At 46.9% G+C, this 19,492-nt stretch overlaps 1 protein-coding gene across 1 annotated transcript in view; it reads right to left on the bottom strand.

Annotated features, from left to right (window-relative positions):
• Nucleotides 1-19,492, bottom strand: part of myo15b (myosin XVB) — a 709,406-nt gene that overhangs the window by 363,889 nt on the left and 326,025 nt on the right. The window contains exon 25 of the mRNA XM_038776546.1: nucleotides 4,072-4,129. Coding sequence (XP_038632474.1) covers nucleotides 4,072-4,129 — 58 coding nt within the window. The remainder of the gene's footprint in view (nucleotides 1-4,071; nucleotides 4,130-19,492) is intronic.

Raw genomic sequence — 19,492 nt, 5'->3', positions numbered from 1 at the left:
AATTGATAAATTCTTGATTCTTGAGGAATTAAGGGCTATGGGGAGACAGCGGGTAAATGGAGTTGAAATCAACCATGATTGAATGGTGGAGTGGACTCGATGGGCCGAATGGCCTTACTTCCGCTCCTATGTCTTATGGTCTTATGGTCTTTATAGAACAGCTGGGATAACTCCCCTTTGGATTAATGTCATGGGACATATTACATCCACATGAGATGGTAGATGTGGGCTCGGTTTAACGTCTCATCCCGAATATGGGCACCTCTGACAGTGCAGCACTCTCTCACAACTGCATTGAAGAGTCAACCTCCACACAAAAAATATACAGAAATTATGCTGGATGATTATATGCAATTTCACACCCAAAACACGAAGCATTTCACAGCCCAAATTCCACAACCCAAACAGAACATACGACACCTCAGATACAGAACATGCAACATCCTAGACACAGAACATACGTCACCCCAGATACAGAACATACACACCCCAGATACAGAACATACACACTCCAGATACAGAACATATGTCACCCCAGATACAGAACATACGTCACCCCAGATACATAACTTATATCACCCCAACTGCAGAACATTCACCACCTCAATTTACAGACTACTTCATTTACAAAGCTTGACATGACTCCTGCCTATCTTCAGCTGGGGTCAGACCCTGAGTCCAGACAATACGTGATGGAAGGAGCGATCACAATATGGTGAAATTTAAAATACAGATGGAGGGTGAGAAGGTAAAATCAAACACTAGTGTTTTGTGCTTAAACAAAGGAGATTACAATGGGATGAGAGAAGAGCTAGCTAAGGTAGACTGGGAGCAAAGTCTTTATGGTGAAACAGTTGAGGAACAGTGGAGAACCTTCCAAGCGATTTTTCATAGTGCTCAGCAAAGGTTTATACCAACAAAAAGGAAGGACGATAGAAAGAGGGAAAATCGACCGTGGATATTTAAGGAAATAAGGGAGAGTATCAAATCGAAGGAAAGAGCATACAAAGTGACAAAGATTAGTGGGAGACTAGAAGACTGAGAAACCTTTAGGGGGCAACAGAAAGCTACTAAAAAAGCTATAAAGAAGAGTAAGATAGATAATGAGAGTAAACTTGCTAAGAATATTAAAACAGATCATAAAAGTTTCTACAAATATATAAAACAAAAAAGAGTGGCTCAGGTAGATATTGGTCTTATTAAATGGGTTAGGTTTCAGAGTGGTGTTGCGGGGGGGGGGGAGTTGTTCTGCTGACAAGCCGTCCCGGAGGAGCGGAGGAGGCGCGGCTGATCAGTGGGGGGGGGGGGGGGGGGGGGGGCACTGTGCTCCCGAACTAAGCTGATCGCTTGGAATGTTCAAGGGTTAAAAGGTCCGGTTGAGAGGGCACGTGTGTTCGCGCACCTAAGGGGACTGAAGGCGGACGTGGTAATGTTGCAGGAGATGCACCTTCGAGTAGCGGACCAGGTTAGATTCAGGAAAGGCTGGATCAGTCAGATCTTTTAAGGGTTAAGGGTTATGGTGTTCGGGCCGGAAAGTGGAGCTGAGTCCACAAAAGATCAGCCATGATCTAATTGAATGGCGGAGCAGGCTCGAGGGGCCAGATGGCCTACTCCTGCTCCTAGTTCTTATGTTCTTATGTTTTACTCGGGGCTGGACACAAAGACCAGAGGGGGTTGCGATCTTGAATAATACGCGGGTGATATTTGAGGTGGGCAGAATAGTTTCGGATGTGGAAGGTCGATATATTATGGTTAGTGGTAAGCTGGAGGGGATGAAGGTAGTGTTGGTTAAAGCCCAAGTCACTTTCCTTGGCCATACAATTGGACAGGGTCGAATGGTCACACGGAATGTGAAACCAACAGCTATTGAGGAGTTTCCAATACCCTCAAGGCGAAGGGAAATTATGCGATTTCTTGGCATGACTGGATTTGATCGAACATTTGTGAAAAAGGTTTGTAGCGTGATTGCTCCACTGATGGACTTGCTAAAGAAACGTCAAAAATTTCAATGGACAGCGGAGATTCAACAAGCATTTCACTGCCTGACAGCTGTGATAACCAATGCTCCTGTGTTGGCTAATTACAAGGGATTCTGTGATCAGATTGAACTAAAGTATCTGACTTTAAAGAGAAATGCCGAGGCATAGAGAAATGGATGGTTTGTGCAGAGACCTTCTTGTTCAAAGAGACTGTCAATCGAGACGAATTTCAGTTGGAGGAAGAAGAACAGAAATGGACTATATTATTGTACCTGTTTCCGTGTGTTGTTTTTTTTTAAACAAAAAGGTATATTTACTGTGTGCATTTCTTAAAAGATAGTGAAAAGGTGAAAACTGAAACCATGTTGAAGTTGGTGGGTTTTTTTTCTTGGGGGGGGAAGGTGTCATGTCACTGGCCGCTATCCTGAAAAAGACCCCTTTATCCTGTCATGTGAGAGTACCTTTAAGAAATGGGTGTTTATAAATGGGTGTGTATATAAATATCTGTAGTGAGAGTACCTTTAAGAAATGGCTGTTTATACTGCAGTGATGTCAGAGAGTGGGTGGAGCTGGACTGTCTGTCAGCTTTTTACTTACATTTTAGGCTGTTTGCTGCAGGGTGTGTTTTCGTTTCGTTTTCAGTGTTGGAGCTGAAGCCAGACCAGGCAAGTGTACAGCTGTTCTCTCTGCCATCAAAAGACTATCTCTTGATCATTTGGCAAAATTATAAATGTTTTCAGTAGTGACTTTAACCTGATGTGCTTCTGGTAAAAGGTGTTTTTAAGTTGTATGGATGTTAAAAGGAAAGCTTAAAGGATTACTTAGTGTTGTATTCTTTGGGGTTTGTATTTGAATTGATGGTTGCTAAGATGTTCACTGTATGTTTTAGAAAGGTTAACTTGAGTTCATAGAATAAACATTGTTTTGCTTTAAAAAATGCTTTTCCATTTCTGCTGTACCACACCTGTAGAGTGGGCCGTGTGCTCCCCATACCACAATCTATTAAAAGTTGTGGGTCAGGTGAACTCCATGATACACTTTGGGGTTCTCTGAACCCTGGCCCATAACAATCCCCATTCTCTGCCTTCTGCCAGTCAGCCAATCCTCTGCATCAATGGCTCCAAAGTGGAGATGGTCGATAGCTTTAAGCTCCTGGGGGTCACCATCACCAACAGTCTGTCCTGGCCCACTCATATTAATGCAACAGTCAAGGAAGCGCAACAACGTCTCTACTTCCTACGGAAGCTAAAGAAATTTGGCATGTCTGCATCGACTCTCACAAACTTATACAGATGCGCCATAGAGAGCATCCTATCTGGCTGCATCACAGCTTGGCCCCTTCTGCTCGGCCCAAGATCGCAAGAAACTGCAGAGTGTGATGAACTCAGACCAATGCATCGTACAAGCTTGCCACCCACACATTGATTCTGTATACACCTCCAGTTGCCTCAGGAAGTCAGACAGCATTATCAGAGATCCCTCCCTCCCAGGCATTGCCGTCTTCCAGACCCTTCCATCAAGCAGAAGGTACAGAAGTATGAAGACCCGCACACCCACATGTAGGAACAGCCCCCCCCCCCAACCACAGTTACAAGACTCCTCAATGACTCTCCCTCGGATTGATTTGTTCCCTGTAAGAACACTATTCACGACGCCCGATGATGCTCTTGCTCATGTATTTGCTTTGTTTGGCCCCTTGTTCCACTGTAACCAATCACTGTTTGTTGATGTACCATTTGTCAATGTGCTTTGTTGATTATTCTTATTGTCTACTATGTTTGTACTGTGTACGTTCCCTTGGCCTCAGATAAATATTTTTCACTGTCTTTCGGTACATGTGACAATAAAATCAAATCAAATATACCTAAGGCACCAAAGCGACTTTAATATATACGGAAACAGCCATCTTTGCCAATTCAGTATCACTATGAGATGAAGTGTGATCAGTTTCATGCCTTAGAAATCGAGTTGAAACTGCACGACATAGAATCCTCACAGTGAACCCAAGAGGCATCTCGCACATAAATAAATGGCCCATCCAATCACTGATGAAAGAAGGTTTATAAATAGTGTAGGCAGCATTCTCACTTACCTTCAGCAAGCTGTAACAGAGCAGCAAGCTCAGCTGGGATCTCAAGAAATCCAACATCCTGCAGAGGATTAGAGAAAGACATTAACTCAGACGGTGACAAAAGATGTGTGTGCGTGTGTGGATGTGTTGGTTGTGTGTGTGTGTGAGTTTTGTGTGTGCTGGTTGTGTGTGCACAGTAAGAAGTCTTACAACACCAGGTTAAAGTCCAACAGGTTTGTTTCAAACACGAGCTTTCGGAGAGCAGCTCCTTCCTCAGGTGAATGGCGAGGTATGTTCCAGAAACATTTATATAGACAAAGTCAGAGATGCTGGACAATGCTTGGAATGCGAGCATTTGCAGGTAATCAAATCATTACAGATCCAGGGAGAGGGATAATCACAGGTTAAAGAGGTGTGAATTGTCGTAAGCCAGAACAGTTGGTGGGATTTTGCAAGTCCAGGCCAGATGGTGTGGGGTGGATGTAATGCGACATGAATCCAAGATCCCTGTTGGGGCCGCACTCATGCGTGTGGAACTTAGCTATGAGTTTTTGCTTGGCAATTCTGCGTTGTTGCGTGTCGTGTGTGTGTGTGACTTTTGTGTGTGTTGGTTGTGTTGATATGTTTGTAACTGTGTGTGTGTGTGGGTGTGTTGGTTGCATTGATGTGCGTGCGTGTGTGTATGTGAGCTTGTTGGTTGTGTAAATGCATCTGTGTGTGGTAATTGTGTGTGTGTGACTGTGTATGTGTGTGTTAGTTGTGTTGATGTGTGTGCAACTCTGTGTGTGCATTAGTTGTGTTGATGTGTGTGTAACTGCATGTGTTAGTTGTGATGATGTGTGTGTGTAACTGTGTGTCTGTTCGTTATGTTGATGTGTGTGTAACTGTGTGTGTGTGTTAGTTATATTGATGTGTGTGTGTGTGTAGCTCTGTATGTGTTAGTTGTGTTGATGTGTGTGTGTTAACATAGAACACAGAACATTACAGCGCAGTACAGGCCCTTCGGCCCTCGATGTTGCGCCGACCTGTGAAACCACTCTCAAGCCCATCTACACTATTCCCTTATTATCCATATGTTTATCCAATGACCATTTGAATGCCCTTAATGTTGGCGAGCCCACTACTGTTGCAGGCAGGTTATTCCACGCCCTTACTACTCTCTGAGTAAAGAACCTCTGACATTTATCTCCCCTCAATTTAAAGCTATGCCCCCTCGTGCTAGCCATCACCATCTGAGTAAAAAGGCTCTCACTGTCCACCCTATCTGATCATCTTGTATGCCTCAATTAAGTCACCTCTTAACCTTCTTCTCTCTAACAAAATCAGCCTCATGTCCCTCAGCCTTTCCTCATAAGATCTTCCCTCCATACCAGGCAGCATCCTGGTAAATCTCCTCTGCACCCTTTCAAATGCTTCCACATCCTTCCGATAATGTGGCGACCAGAACTGCACGCAATCCTCCAAATGCGGCCGCACCAGGGTTTTGTACAGCTGCAACATGATCTCATGGCTCCGAAACTCAATCCCTCTACCAATAAAAGCTAACACACCGTACGCCTTATTAGCAACCCTATCAACCTGGGTGGCAGCATTCAGGGATCTATGTACATGGACACCGAGATCTCTCTGCTCATCCACACTACCAAGAATCTTACCATTAGCCCAGTACTCTGTCCTCCTGTTACTCCTTCCAAAGTGAACCACCTCACACTTTTTTGCATTGAACTCCATTTGTCACCTCTCAGCCCAGCTCTGCAGCTTATCTATGTCCCTCTGTCACCTGCAACATCCTTCCGCACTGTCCACAACTCCAACGACTTTCGTGTCATCTGCAAATTTACTCACCCATCCTTCTACGCCATCCTCCAGGTCATTTATAAAAATGACAAACAGCAGTGGCCCCAAAACAGATCCTTGTGGTACACCACTAGTAACTGAACTCCAGGCTGAACATTTCCCATCAACCACCGGCCTCTGTCTTCTAACAGCGAGCCAATTTCTGATCTAAACTGCTAAATCACCCTTAATCCCATGCCTCCGTATTTTCTGCAATAGCCTACAGTGGGGAACCTTATCAAATGCTTTACTTAAATCATATAGACCACATCGACTGCTTTACCCTCGTCCACCTGTTTAGTCACCTTCTCAAAGAACTTAATAAGGTTTGTGAGGCACGACCTACCCTTCCCAAAACCGTGTTGACTATCCTTAATCAAATTATTCCTTTCTAGATGATTATAAATCCTATCTCTTATAAACCTTTCCAAGACTTTGCCCACAACAGAAGTAAGGCTCACTGGTCTATAGATACCGGGGTTGTCTCTACTCCCCTTCTTGAACAAGGGGACAACAGTTGCTATCCTCCAGTCCTCTGGCACTATTCCTGTAGACAATAACAACATAAAGATCAAAGCCAAAGGCTCAGCAATCTCCTCCCTAGCTTCCCAGAGAATTCTAGGATAAATCCCATCCGGCCCAGGGGACTTATCTATTTTCACACTTTCCAGAATTGCTAACACATCGTCCTTATGAACCTCAAGCCCTTCTAGTCTCGTAGCCTGTATCTCAGTATTCTCCTCGACAACATTATCTTTTTCCTGCGTGAATACTGACGAAAAATACTCATTTAGCACCTCGCCTATCTCCTCGGACTCCACACACAACTTCCCACTACTGTCCTTGACTGGCCCTACTCTTACCCTAGTCATTCTTTTACTCCTGACATATCTATAGAAAGCTTTAGGGTTATCCTTAATCCTACCTACCAAAGACTTCTCAAGTCCCCTCCTGGCTCTTCTTTGCTCTCTCTTTAGATCCTTCCTAGCTAACTTGTAACTCTCGAGCGCCCTAACTGAACCTTCATGTCTCATCTTTACATAGCCTCCTTCTTCCTCTTGTCAAGTGATTCAACTTCTTTAGTAAACCTCGGTTCCCTCGCTCGACCACTTCCTCCCTGCCTGACAGGAACATACTGATCAAGGACACGCTGTTCCTTGAACGAGCTCCACATTTCAATTGTGCCCATCCCCTGCAGTTTCCTTCCCCATCCTATGCATCCTAAGTCTTGCCTCATCGCATCATAATTGCCTTTCCCCCAGATATAACTCTTGCCCTGCGGTGTATACCTATCCCTTTCCATCACTAAAGTAAACGTAACTGAATTGTGGTCATTATCACCAAAGTGCTCACCTACCTCCAAATCTTAACACCTGGCCTGGTTCATTACCCAGTACCAAACCCAATGTGGCCTCGCCTCTTGTTGGCCTATCTACATACTGTGTCAGGAAACCCTCCTGCACATATTGGACAAAAACGGATCCATCTAAAGTACTCGATCTATAGCGTTTCCAGTCAATATTTGAAGTAGACACAATTGAAACCACCTTCCTGCCTGCTGGTACACTCTGTGTTAGTCAATGGCAGTATTACGGTGGCAGAAAGGACGTTTGATGAGGACTCGTATTTATCCAATATTTGGATGTGTGTGGGTGTAATTGTGTGTGTGTGTTAGTTGTGTTGATGTGTGTGTGTTAGTTATGTGAAATGAAAATGCAATGAAAATCGCTTATTGTCACGAGTAGGCTTCAATGAAGTTACTGTGAAAAGCCCCTAGTCGCCACATTCCGGCGCCTGTTCGGGGATGCTGGTACGGGAATTGAACCGTGCTGCTGGCCTGCCTTGGTCTGCTTTTAAAAAGCCACCGATTTAGCCCAGTGTGCTAAACCAGCCCCTGTAGATGTGTATGTGTATAACTGTGTGTGTGGTAGTTATGTTGGATGTTTGTGTGTAGCTGTGTGTGTGTTATGCTGATGTGTGTGTAGCTGTGTGTGTGTTATGCTGATGTGTGTGTAGCTGTGTGTGTGTGTTATGCTGATGTGTGTGTAGCTGCGTGTGTGTGTTATGCTGATGTGTGTGTAGCTGTGTGTGTGTGTTATGCTGATGTGTGTGTAGCTGTGTGTGTGTTATGCTGATGTGTGTGTAGCTGTGTGTGTGTTATGCTGATGTGTGTGTAGCTGTGTGTGTGTTATGCTGATGTGTGTGTAGCTGCATGTGTGTGTTATGCTGATGTGTGTGTAGCTGTGTGTGTGTGTTATGCTGATGTGTGTGTAGCTGTGTGTGTGTGTTATGCTGATGTGTGTGTAGCTGTGTGTGTGTTATGCTGATGTGTGTGTAGCTGTGTGTGTGTTATGCTGATGTGTGTGTAGCTGTGTGTGTGTTATGCTGATGTGTGTGTAGCTGTGTGTGTGTTATGCTGATGTGTGTGTAGCTGTGTGTGTGTTATGCTGATGTGTGTGTAGCTGTGTGTGTGTTATGCTGATGTGTGTGTAGCTGCGTGTGTGTTATGCTGATGTGTGTGTAGCTGTGTGTGTGTTATGCTGATGTGTGTGTAGCTGTGTGTGTGTAGCTGTGTGTGTGTAGCTGTGTGTGTGTGTTATGCTGATGTGTGTGTAGCTGTGTGTGTGTGTTATGCTGATGTGTGTGTAGCTGTGTGTGTGTGTTATGCTGATGTGTGTGTAGCTGTGTGTGTGTGTTATGCTGATGTGTGTGTAGCTGTGTGTGTGTGTTATGCTGATGTGTGTGTAGCTGTGTGTGTGTTATGCTGATGTGTGTGTAGCTGCGTGTGTGTTATGCTGATGTGTGTGTAGCTGCGTGTGTGTTATGCTGATGTGTGTGTAGCTGTGTGTGTGTTATGCTGATGTGTGTGTAGCTGCGTGTGTGTGTTATGCTGATGTGTGTGTAGCTGTGTGTGTGTAGCTGCGTGTGTGTGTTATGCTGATGTGTGTGTAGCTGTGTGTGTGTGTTATGCTGATGTGTGTGTAGCTGTGTGTGTGTTATGCTGATGTGTGTGTAGCTGTGTGTGTGTTATGCTGATGTGTGTGTAGCTGTGTGTGTGTTATGCTGATGTGTGTGTAGCTGTGTGTGTGTAGCTGCGTGTGTGTTATGCTGATGTGTGTGTAGCTGTGTGTGTGTTATGCTGATGTGTGTGTAGCTGTGTGTGTGTTATGCTGATGTGTGTGTAGCTGTGTGTGTGTTATGCTGATGTGTGTGTAGCTGTGTGTGTGTTATGCTGATGTGTGTGTAGCTGTGTGTGTGTTATGCTGATGTGTGTGTAGCTGTGTGTGTGTTATGCTGATGTGTGTGTAGCTGTGTGTGTGTTATGCTGATGTGTGTGTAGCTGTGTGTGTGTTATGCTGATGTGTGTGTAGCTGCGTGTGTGTGTTATGCTGATGTGTGTGTAGCTGTGTGTGTGTGTTATGCTGATGTGTGTGTAGCTGTGTGTGTGTGTTATGCTGATGTGTGTGTAGCTGTGTGTGTGTTATGCTGATGTGTGTGTAGCTGTGTGTGTGTTATGCTGATGTGTGTGTAGCTGCGTGTGTGTTATGCTGATGTGTGTGTAGCTGTGTGTGTGTTATGCTGATGTGTGTGTAGCTGTGTGTGTGTTATGCTGATGTGTGTGTAGCTGTGTGTGTGTTATGCTGATGTGTGTGTAGCTGTGGTGTGTGTTATGCTGATGTGTGTGTAGCTGCGTGTGTGTGTTATGCTGATGTGTGTGTAGCTGTGTGTGTGTGTTATGCTGATGTGTGTGTAGCTGCGTGTGTGTGTTATGCTGATGTGTGTGTAGCTGCGTGTGTGTGTTATGCTGATGTGTGTGTAGCTGCGTGTGTGTGTTATGCTGATGTGTGTGTAGCTGTGTGTGTGTTATGCTGATGTGTGTGTAGCTGTGTGTGTGTGTTATGCTGATGTGTGTGTAGCTGTGTGTGTGTGTTATGCTGATGTGTGTGTAGCTGTGTGTGTGTGTTATGCTGATGTGTGTGTAGCTGTGTGTGTGTTATGCTGATGTGTGTGTAGCTGCGTGTGTGTGTTATGCTGATGAAAAATGAAATGAAATGAAAATCGCTTATTGTCACGAGTAGGCTTCAAATGAAGTTACTGTGAAAAGCCCCCAGTCGCCACATTCCGGCGCCTGTTCGGGGAGGCTGTTACGGGAATCGAACCGTGCTGCTGGCCTGCTTGGTCTGCTTTAAAAGCCAGCGATTTAGCCCTGTGCTAAACAGCCCCTTGATGTGTGTGTAGCTGCGTGTGTGTTAGTTATGCTGATGTGTGTGTGTATAACTGTGTGTGTGTTAGTTATGTTGATGTGTGTGTTAGTTATGCTGATGTGTGTGTGCAACTGTGAGTGTGTATTAGTCATGTTGATGTGTTTCTAAATCCATGTTCCATTGTGAGAGCATTGTAAAACCAACCCTGATATATTTAATGGCCAACTTTACATTGCATAACTCACAGACAGAAGGAAGATCATTCTCTGCCTGCCTCCTACTTTCTTTTTGAAATATTCATTTCTGTTAATCTACCATTATTCCCACCTCTTGCTGAGTCTTTCGGTTTCTCGCTGGCTCTCTGTTTGCCTCTTTTTAAAAAATAATTCAAGAATCTTTATTGTCACAAGTAGGCTTACATTAACACTGCAATGAAGTTACTGTGAAAAGCCCCGAGTCACCACATTCCGGCACCTGTTTGGGTCCACGGAGGGAGAATTCAGAAATTCCAAACTATCTAACAGGACGTCTTTCTGAACTTTTGGGAGTCCAGAACTACAGGTCATAGTGCAAACCTTTTCGGACTGAGGTAAGGAGAAATTTCTTCCCCCAGAGAATGATGAATCTGTGGAATTCGCTACCACAGAAAGTAGTTGAAGTCAAAATGTTGTGTAATTTCAAGAAGGAGTTAGATGCAGTTCTTGGGGCTAAAGGGATCAAGGGATATGAGGAAGGCAAGATCAGGGTATTGTACTTGATGATCAGCCATGATCATAATAAATGGCGGAGCAGGTTTGAAGGGCTGAAAGGTCTCCTCCTGCTTCTATTTTTTATGTTTCTATTCTCTGCATCCAGCTGTATCTTCCACCCATCCGCTCACTTCACCAATATTTTTTGTCCTCCTGCAATCTGTTACATTCTTTCTTGGTGTGGAACATGCCTAATTTGATAAATGAAATGAAATGAAAATCGCTTATTGTCACAAGTAGGCTTCAATGAAGTTACTGTGAAAAGCCCCTAGTCGCCACCTGTTCGGGGATGCTGGTACGGGAATTGAACCCGCACTGCTGGCCTGCCTTGGTCTGCTTTAAAAGCCAGCTATTTAGCCCTGTGCTAAACCAGCCCCTGCTTCTTGTGTTGGAATCATTTTTATGAATGTTAACCTAAAGGATTCCTGATTCAGACCCATAACTTCACCCTGACAATCTGTAAAAATACCATTTGTACTCTCTTCCTCTCTCCATCCATGCAGCTATGTCTCCTGTAATAGCACGTGCTTTAATTTGTTCAACAGGTTTAGCGTATACATCCCTCACATTTTTTTAAACCCAGAGTTTACCACTTCATATTTCTCTGCCTTGAACTGTATCTTTCACCTACCTGCCCATTTTGCTAACCTGTATCTCTACTCATATAAATCCCAGCAGCAAGAGTCTTCTCCGCATATATAGAAACTATTGAAATAAATGAAAGCCAAAACAGCTCCTTTTACAGATTCGCAGGCATACCTAAATTCATGCCCTGTGTCCTGTCAATCTGAAAACTTCCATTTACGCCTATTCTTTGCTGTCTGCTTCCCCCTCACCATCACTCCATCCATGTATTCCCTTTATTACCAGATGCCTTAATTTTCACAAGTTTATCTTTTGGGAACTTTATGAAACATCTCTGAAGTTTACATTGAAAATATCAACCACGTTTGTTTCACAAAATTACTGTGATATTAGGTATAATGAAGAACAAAGAATGAAGAGTATTTGGAATAATCTGCCAGGACAAATAGTAATATTTTGCTTCCAAATAGCCATGATGGAAAATTTGGAGAACAGGAGTTTGGGTCCGAGAGTTGGAGCTTTGATGAGCCAAAGGACTTTTATTCTGACCTGACTTTTCTTCTGTTCTTATGCAATACCACAACATTAAAAATAACTCGGAGAAACAAGCTCTAACTCAAATGGTGGGCCATGCAGCCTAGTGGTGCAATGGTCGATGGGATTAAGGGGTTTAGCAAACTTCTACAATGAAGTCAAAGAGGAGGGCAGTCCAATATCACTGTCCAATCCAAAGGTATCAAGAGTAGCTTATTGACTTCAGAAAAGATGTCCAATGGTCACGTGGACTTCGTGAACAGTCTGTCAAAGCCATAATTGAGCAAATCACTGGAATTATGGATCCAAATAGAGGGCCCAAGTTAATGGCCTCATCGCGCCGGACTTGGTGATGCAACTAGGCTGCTGAATCTCACCCGAGAGGCCTCCCGTGAGATTCACAATGCTCGAAACGTCACGCGAGATTCAACGAAATATCACAAGATGTTGCGATCTGGATCTCGCCCTCAGTGGGTGCGATCCAGATGAGCATATTTAAATGGGCCATTCGGCTCAGGGAGTGTGCACAACAGCTACATCCTGGGACAGTGGGATTCCCCGGCCTCTTCAAGGACCACCACAGGATGGCACCGCTGGACACAGGCGGGCCAGGTCACAGTATGGTGATGGGCGAGGGTGGTGCCAGGTGCATGGTCATCCGGGGGTGGGGGTGGGGTGGTGGTCAACCAGTCTTTTTATGGCACTGCGTGACGGTCCTCCTGGTGACGCTCCTCCAGCTGACGCCACTTCCTCCCAGGCGACACTGGCTGCCCTGTGGCTGACCGTCTGGCCCCTCAGGGGAACAGGGCATCCCATCTGGATTTAACCACATCCAACAATCTGACCAGGTCAGCATCTCGGAATCAGCGGGCTAGTCTCCTCGGTGGCACAGCTGCCAGCTGAGTGCAGTTGGCTCTGCGGGGTCGATTTAAGTGCTTTGTTGATGGGGAGCTGACGGGCGCAGTTCAGGTGAATCAGCCGGTGGGATCATCATTTGCGGCGTGATAAGGGCGTCATTAAGTGGACCAATTAACTTTTGATACAAGTCGAGCGCCGGGTCGGGTGCGGGAGGCTCACGGCAGCTCCCACTCGCTACCACACTGAGAAATGTTTCCATTGAATCCATTGAATTAAGTGTGGTTCTCACCCAAAAAGCCAGTGGGAAATACCCCGCCAAACTCACCCCAAAATGAAATTCAGGGCGGCATTCTCCAGAAAGGTGTCAAAGTGTGGTAGCGAGCGGGAACTGCTGCGAGCTTTCTGGCGCTCGGCCCAGTGAGGCCGGCAACGATATTCAACATTAATTGGTACACTTCACGAGGCCTCACGAGCTTCACACCGTAATGAAGGCTCCGCAATGAAGGCTCACCAGCCAATTCACCAACACCATGCTCACCAGCTGACAAGATCGAGCAGCACTTTTAAAAAAAATTTTTATTCTCCTCCTTTTTCATATTTTCTCCCAAATTTACACCCACCAACAATAAACAATAATCAGCAACAAATATGTCAATCCCCAGAACAATAACAACGACCCCATCCTCCCACCAACCCCCAAACATTAGCCTGCATATTTACATAAACAAATGACAAATAGGAATCAGGGATTACCCATAGCCATCTTTAATATACACAGCTAATTACCACCCAACTAATGTTCGATGTTATCCAGTTCTTGAAAGTGCATAATAAATAGTGCCCATGACTTGTAGAACCCCTCCATCCTTCCCCTCAGTTCAAACTTCACCTTCTCAAGAGTCAAGAATTCCAACAGATCCCCCTGCCACGCCAGGGCACAGGGTGGAGAGGCCGCTCTCCATCCCAACAGGATCCGCCTTCGGGCGATCAACGAGGCGAAGGCTATAATATCTGCCTCCGCACCCGTTTCCAACCCTGGCTGGTCCGACACCCCGAATATGGCCTCCTGGGGACCCGGGTCTAGTTTCACACGCACCACCTTGGAAATTACCTGAAACACCTCCTTCCAGTACTCCCCTAGCTTTGGACAGGACCAAAACATATGAACGTGATTGCCCCCCCCCCCCCCCCCCCCCCCCCCCCCCGGGGCAACGCTCACATACATCTTCTACTCCTTCAAAGGATCGGCCCATCCTCACCTTCGTGAGGTGTACTCTGTATACCACCTTCAGCTGTATTAGCTACACCTCGCGCACGAGGTGGAGGCATTCACTCTCCGGAGCACCTCACACCAGACCCCCTCCTCTATAACCTCTCCCAACTCTTCCTCCCACTTTGCTTTGATCCCTTCCAGTGATGTCTTATCCTCTTCCAAAATAGCTCCGTACACGCTGACACTACCCCCTTCTCAAGCCCCCTTGTCGTCAGCACCTCCTCCAGCAATGTGGAGGCCGGTTCCTCCAAGAAGCTCTCCTTTCTGGCAAAATCTCGAACCTGCATGTATCGAAACATTTCCTCCTGCTCCAGCCCATACTTTGCTTCCAGCTCCTTCAATTCTTCAAACCTAAGAATTCTAAGAAACAAATCTTTTAGCGTGTTAATCCCCTTCTCTTTCCATTTCCAGAAATTTCCATCCCACCTCCCTGGCTCAAATCTGTGGTTCCACCTGAATCGACATTTCCCTTGACCCTGCCCCCAACCCGAAGTGTTGGCGAAACTGCCTCCAAATTCTCAATGAAGCTATTATTACTGGATTCCCTGAGTATTTCCCCGGAGCTATCGGGAGTGGTGCTGTTGCTAGTGCTTTCAGCCCCGACCCCTGCACAGACTCTCCTCCAATCTGACCCACTGGGAATCAACCCCTCTGACCCAGCTCCGTACCTTCTCCACATTCGCCGCCCAGTAATACCTCAGGTTCGGGAGACCCAAACCCCCTGCCTGCCTTCCCCTCTGTAGCAGCACCTTCCTCACTCTGGCCACCTTCCCTCCCCATCTGAATGAGGTAATCCTTCCCTCAATCTCCCTGAAAAAAGCCTTTGGCAGGAAAATCAGTAGGCATTGAAAAATAAACAGAAATTGGGGCAACACATTCATTTTAACCGCCAGTACCCGACCTGCCAGTGACAAAGGGAGACCATCCCACCTTGCCAGATCGGTTTTCACTCTCCCCACCAAACTAGAAATGTTGTACCTGCAGGACTCCCCCCACTCCCGGGCAACCTGCACCCCCAGATACCTAAAGTGAGTCCCTGCCCTACGGAATGGCAGCCCGACCACCCCTGCCCCCACCCCCGGCCGAGACACCACAAAATACTCACTCTTGTCTAGGTTCAGCTTGTACCCCGAGAAAGACCCAAATACCCGCAGTAGCTCCAATATTCCCCCTAACGGCACACTCAGTTCCGACACATACAGCAGCAAATCATCGGCATATAAGGACACCCTATGCTCTATCCCCCCCTCACTATTCCTTTCCATGCTCCCAAACTTCTTAATGCGATAGCCAATGGCTCAAACGCAAATGCAAACAGCAGGGGGGGGGGCATAGGACATCGCTGCCTCATCCCACGGTGGAGAGAAAACTATCCCGAGCTGATGTTGATTGTGCGGATACTCACCTTCGGCTCCTTATAGAGTAGCTTTACCCAGTTCACAAATCTTGGTCCAATCCCAAACCACTCAAGAACTGCCATGAAGTACTCCCATTCTACCCGGCGGCGTCCAATGCCACAACCACCTCTGCTTCCTTCCCTTCCGCCGGTGCCATAACGACGTTCAAAACCCTCCCAATTTTAGAAAAGAGCTGCCTCCCTCTCACAAACCCTGTCTGATCCTCACCTATCACCTTCGGGAGGCACTCCTCCAGCCTACCCGCCAGTACCTTCGCCAATACTTTTGCGTCTACATTCAGAAGTGATATGGGCCTGTACGACTCACACTCCGTCGGATCCTCATCCTTCTTTAGCAACAGTGAAATCGATGCCTGCCTCAAGGTTTGTGGCAACACCCCCTTCCTTATCGCCTCTTCAAAAATCCCCACCATCAGGGGTGCCAGCTTATCCTTGAATTTTTAATAATATTCCACCGGAAACCCATACGGCCCTGCCAACTTCCCTGACTGCATCCTCTCAATCGTATCTTTTATCTCCTGATCCAGTATTGCTCCTTCTAATGTAGTCCTGTCCCCCTCCCCTAACCTCGGGTACTCCAACCCATCTAGAAATTCCTGCATCTCACGGTCTCCCCCGGGTGGCTCCAGCCTGTACAACCTCTCATAAAACTCCTCAAAAACCTTGTTAATCAGTTCCGGAGCCACCACCAACTTCCCTGCCCTATCCCTCACCTGAAGAATCTCCCTTGCTGCTGCTTCCCTCCGGAGCTGACCTGCTAACATACGCCCCACTCCATGACCTGCTAACATATGCTTTATCTCCATGTTTGTAAACTGCACAACTTGCTCGTCTCAGTTGGCGCACCGCCTTCCTGGTGGATAGGCGGTCGAAGCTCGCCTGTAGTTCCTTCCTCTTTTCCAGCTTCGCAGGGTCCCCATCTTCTGCATAACTCCTATCTACCTCCAAAATCTCATCGATAACCCTCTACCACTCCAACCTCTCCTCTTTGTCCACCCTGGCTTCAAACAAAATTACCTCACCCCTCACCACCGTATTTAGAGCCTCCCAGACAACTGCCTTCGACACCTCACCCGTACAGTTGAAACCTACATATTACTTAATTACCTTTTCAATTTTCTCACAGAACACTTGGTTCCCCAAAAGCCCCACATCCAGTTTCCACTCCGGCCTCTGCGCTACCCCCTTCTCCAGTACCATTTCCACCCAATGCGGAACACAATCTGACACTGCAATTGCCGAGTATTCCGACCCCTTAACCCCAGCCAGCAAAGCCTTCCCCACCATAAAGAAGTCGATCCGCGAGTACACCTTATGGACTGCTGAGAAAAGCGAGTACTCCTGTCCCCCTGGGTGCAGGAACCTCCAAGGGTCCACCCCTCCCATTTCCACCATTAGTCCAGCCGGCGCCTTCACCCCCCCCCCCCCCCCCCCTGATGGGACCAGCGAGCACGGCCATGACCCGTCCAACCTTGGCTCCTGCACCAAGTTTCAGTACCCCCCCACAATCAGTTAATGTGTGTCCAAGTCGGGGATGGCCCCAAACATCTTCTTCGCAAATCCCACATCGTCCCAATTGGAACCGTATACACTTAACAGCGCCACTAATCTCCCCTCCAGCGCCCCCATATCTATCCCCCTGATCTGCCACCACCTTCTCCATCTAGAAGCGTACCCTTTTGCTGACCAGCACTACTACCACTCGAGCCCTTCCTTCAAATCCAGAGTGAAACACTTGACTAACCCAGCCCTTTTTAAGTTCACATGGTCTTTCACCCTCAAGTGAGTCTCATGCAGCATTGCCACATCGGCTTTCAAACTTTTAAGATAGGCAAGCACCCTTGACCTCTTGACCGGACCTCCTAGCCCTCTCACGTTCCACGTGACTATCCTGACCGGGGGTCTGGCACCGCCCCCCCCCCCACCCTTCTTATCCCTGCCCCATAAGCCTGACCCATTGTTAACATCGAACCCCTTCCCAGCCCTCCCAAGAACCAACCCCCCCTACATTTCCCCTTGAAAAAACATCTTCCAACATCAATCCCTTCGCCCCCTCTTGCTCGCCTTGTAGGCCATTGAAACCTGCTATCCAGGCTCCAACGACCGCAGCCCTCCTCTCACCTCACCTCCGTTCACTAGCTGACTTTAGTTAGCTAGCGCGGGTGGCTCCGCCCGCCAAGATATACCGTCCCCTCCCACCCACTCCCAGAGAAAGAAAAAAACAAAACCAACAATCCAACCCATACAATTCACTAATGTAAGATTTAACCTAGTTCTTATGTTCTTATACTGGGACTGTACTCGTTGGAATTTAGAAGGATGAGGGGGGATCTTATAGAAACATTTAAAATTATGAAGGGAATAGATAGGATAGATGCGGGCAGGTTGTTTCCACTGGCGGGTGAAAGCAGCACTAGGGGGCATAGCCTCACAATAAGGGGAAGTAGATTTAGGACTGAGTTTAGGAGGAACTTCTTCACCCAAAGGGTTGTGAATCTATGGAATTCCTTGCCCAGTGAAGCAGTTGAGGCTCCTTCATTACATGTTTTTAAGGTAAAGATAGATAGTTTTTTGAATAATAAAGGGATTAAGGGTTATGGTGTTCGGGCTGGAAAGTGGAGCTGAGTCCACAAAAGATCAGCCATGATCTAATTGAATGGCGGAGCAGGCTCGAGGGGCCAGATGGCCTACTCCTGCTCCTAGTTCTTATGTTCTTATGTTCTAACCGTCGCAAAACAGAGCGCCAACCAACCCAACCATTAACTTGAACGCTGTTACAATGCAAAGAGAAGTAGATCACAATTCACATCAGTAAAAAGAAAGTTGTAGCATTTATACATTTTCCAGCTGCCCAAACACAGTCCACAGTCTCTCTTCCAATTCCGCTCCTCACGTCTGTCCCAAGCTTTCTGCCCTCACGAACACCTCAGCCTCCTCCTCTGCCTCAAAATAAAAGTCTGTGGCGTCTGTGGCTTCGCCGGGTGCACCATACCAAATCGCACCCCCTTTTTGTACAGTGTCGCCTTCACCCGCCCGAATGCCGCTCATCTCTTTGCCAACTCAATCATCAAGTCCTGGTAGATCTGAACTCTAGCACCATCCCACTACACCTTGCGCTTCTGCTTCGCCCAGCTTAACACCTTCTCCTTCATGCAGTACTTATGGAAGCAGATAATTACTGCTCTTGGCGGCTCATTCACCTTGGGCTTCGGCCTTAAAGACCGATGAGCTCGGTACAGCTCGTACCGGGAGGAGTTCTCACCCTCTCCCATCAGCTCCGCCAACTTCTTAACGAAGTACTCTGTTTGCCTTGGGCCCTCTGTCCCTTCGGTCAAGCTCACAATTCTCAGATTGTGCCGTCTCGAGCGGTTCTCCAAGTCCTCGAGTTTTGTTCGGAGTCCTCTGTTGACCTCCAGCACTCTCCGCAGCTCGTCCCCCATCGAGGTGAGCCGGTCGCTGTGCAGTGACACGGCCTCCTCCATTTCCTTCATCCTCTCGCCCTGCTCTCTCACCTCGGCCGATGTCTTTGCCACAGCTACCCTCACCGGGGCGATTGCCTCCTCCACCAATGATTTCAACACTGCCGCCGTCGCCTTCCTCAAAGCCTCCATATGCCTCGCAAACTGCTTTTCCGGCTCCATCGCCATCACCTCGGTCATCTTTTCCACCGTAAATAGTGCGGCCCCACCATGCGGTCCAGCATCCGCCATCTTGTCAGCACTTTTGCTCATTCAACGGTGAACCCGAGTTTTCTTACTTCTTCCCAGCTGCTTTTCGCATCCTGTAATGACTTATTATTTCTTCTCTCTTTCTTCAATCCGAAAATAACTAAATAATTATTTTCACAAATTTTTTCCCAAAAATTCCAAAGTCAAGAAATCTCTTCCCCTGGAGCCCGGACTTCAAACTCCTCAAAGATCCATTATCAGTGGGAGCCACCCAGTGTGCTCTAGTCCCCGTCTACATCTCATTCTGGACTCAGGCC

This window comes from Scyliorhinus canicula, chromosome 18 (assembly GCF_902713615.1).
Source record: "Scyliorhinus canicula chromosome 18, sScyCan1.1, whole genome shotgun sequence".
In the NCBI taxonomy this organism is placed as follows: domain Eukaryota; kingdom Metazoa; phylum Chordata; class Chondrichthyes; order Carcharhiniformes; family Scyliorhinidae; genus Scyliorhinus; species Scyliorhinus canicula.
Note: the sequence above shows the minus strand (reverse complement) of the source record. Positions and strands in the feature narration are given on the sequence as shown.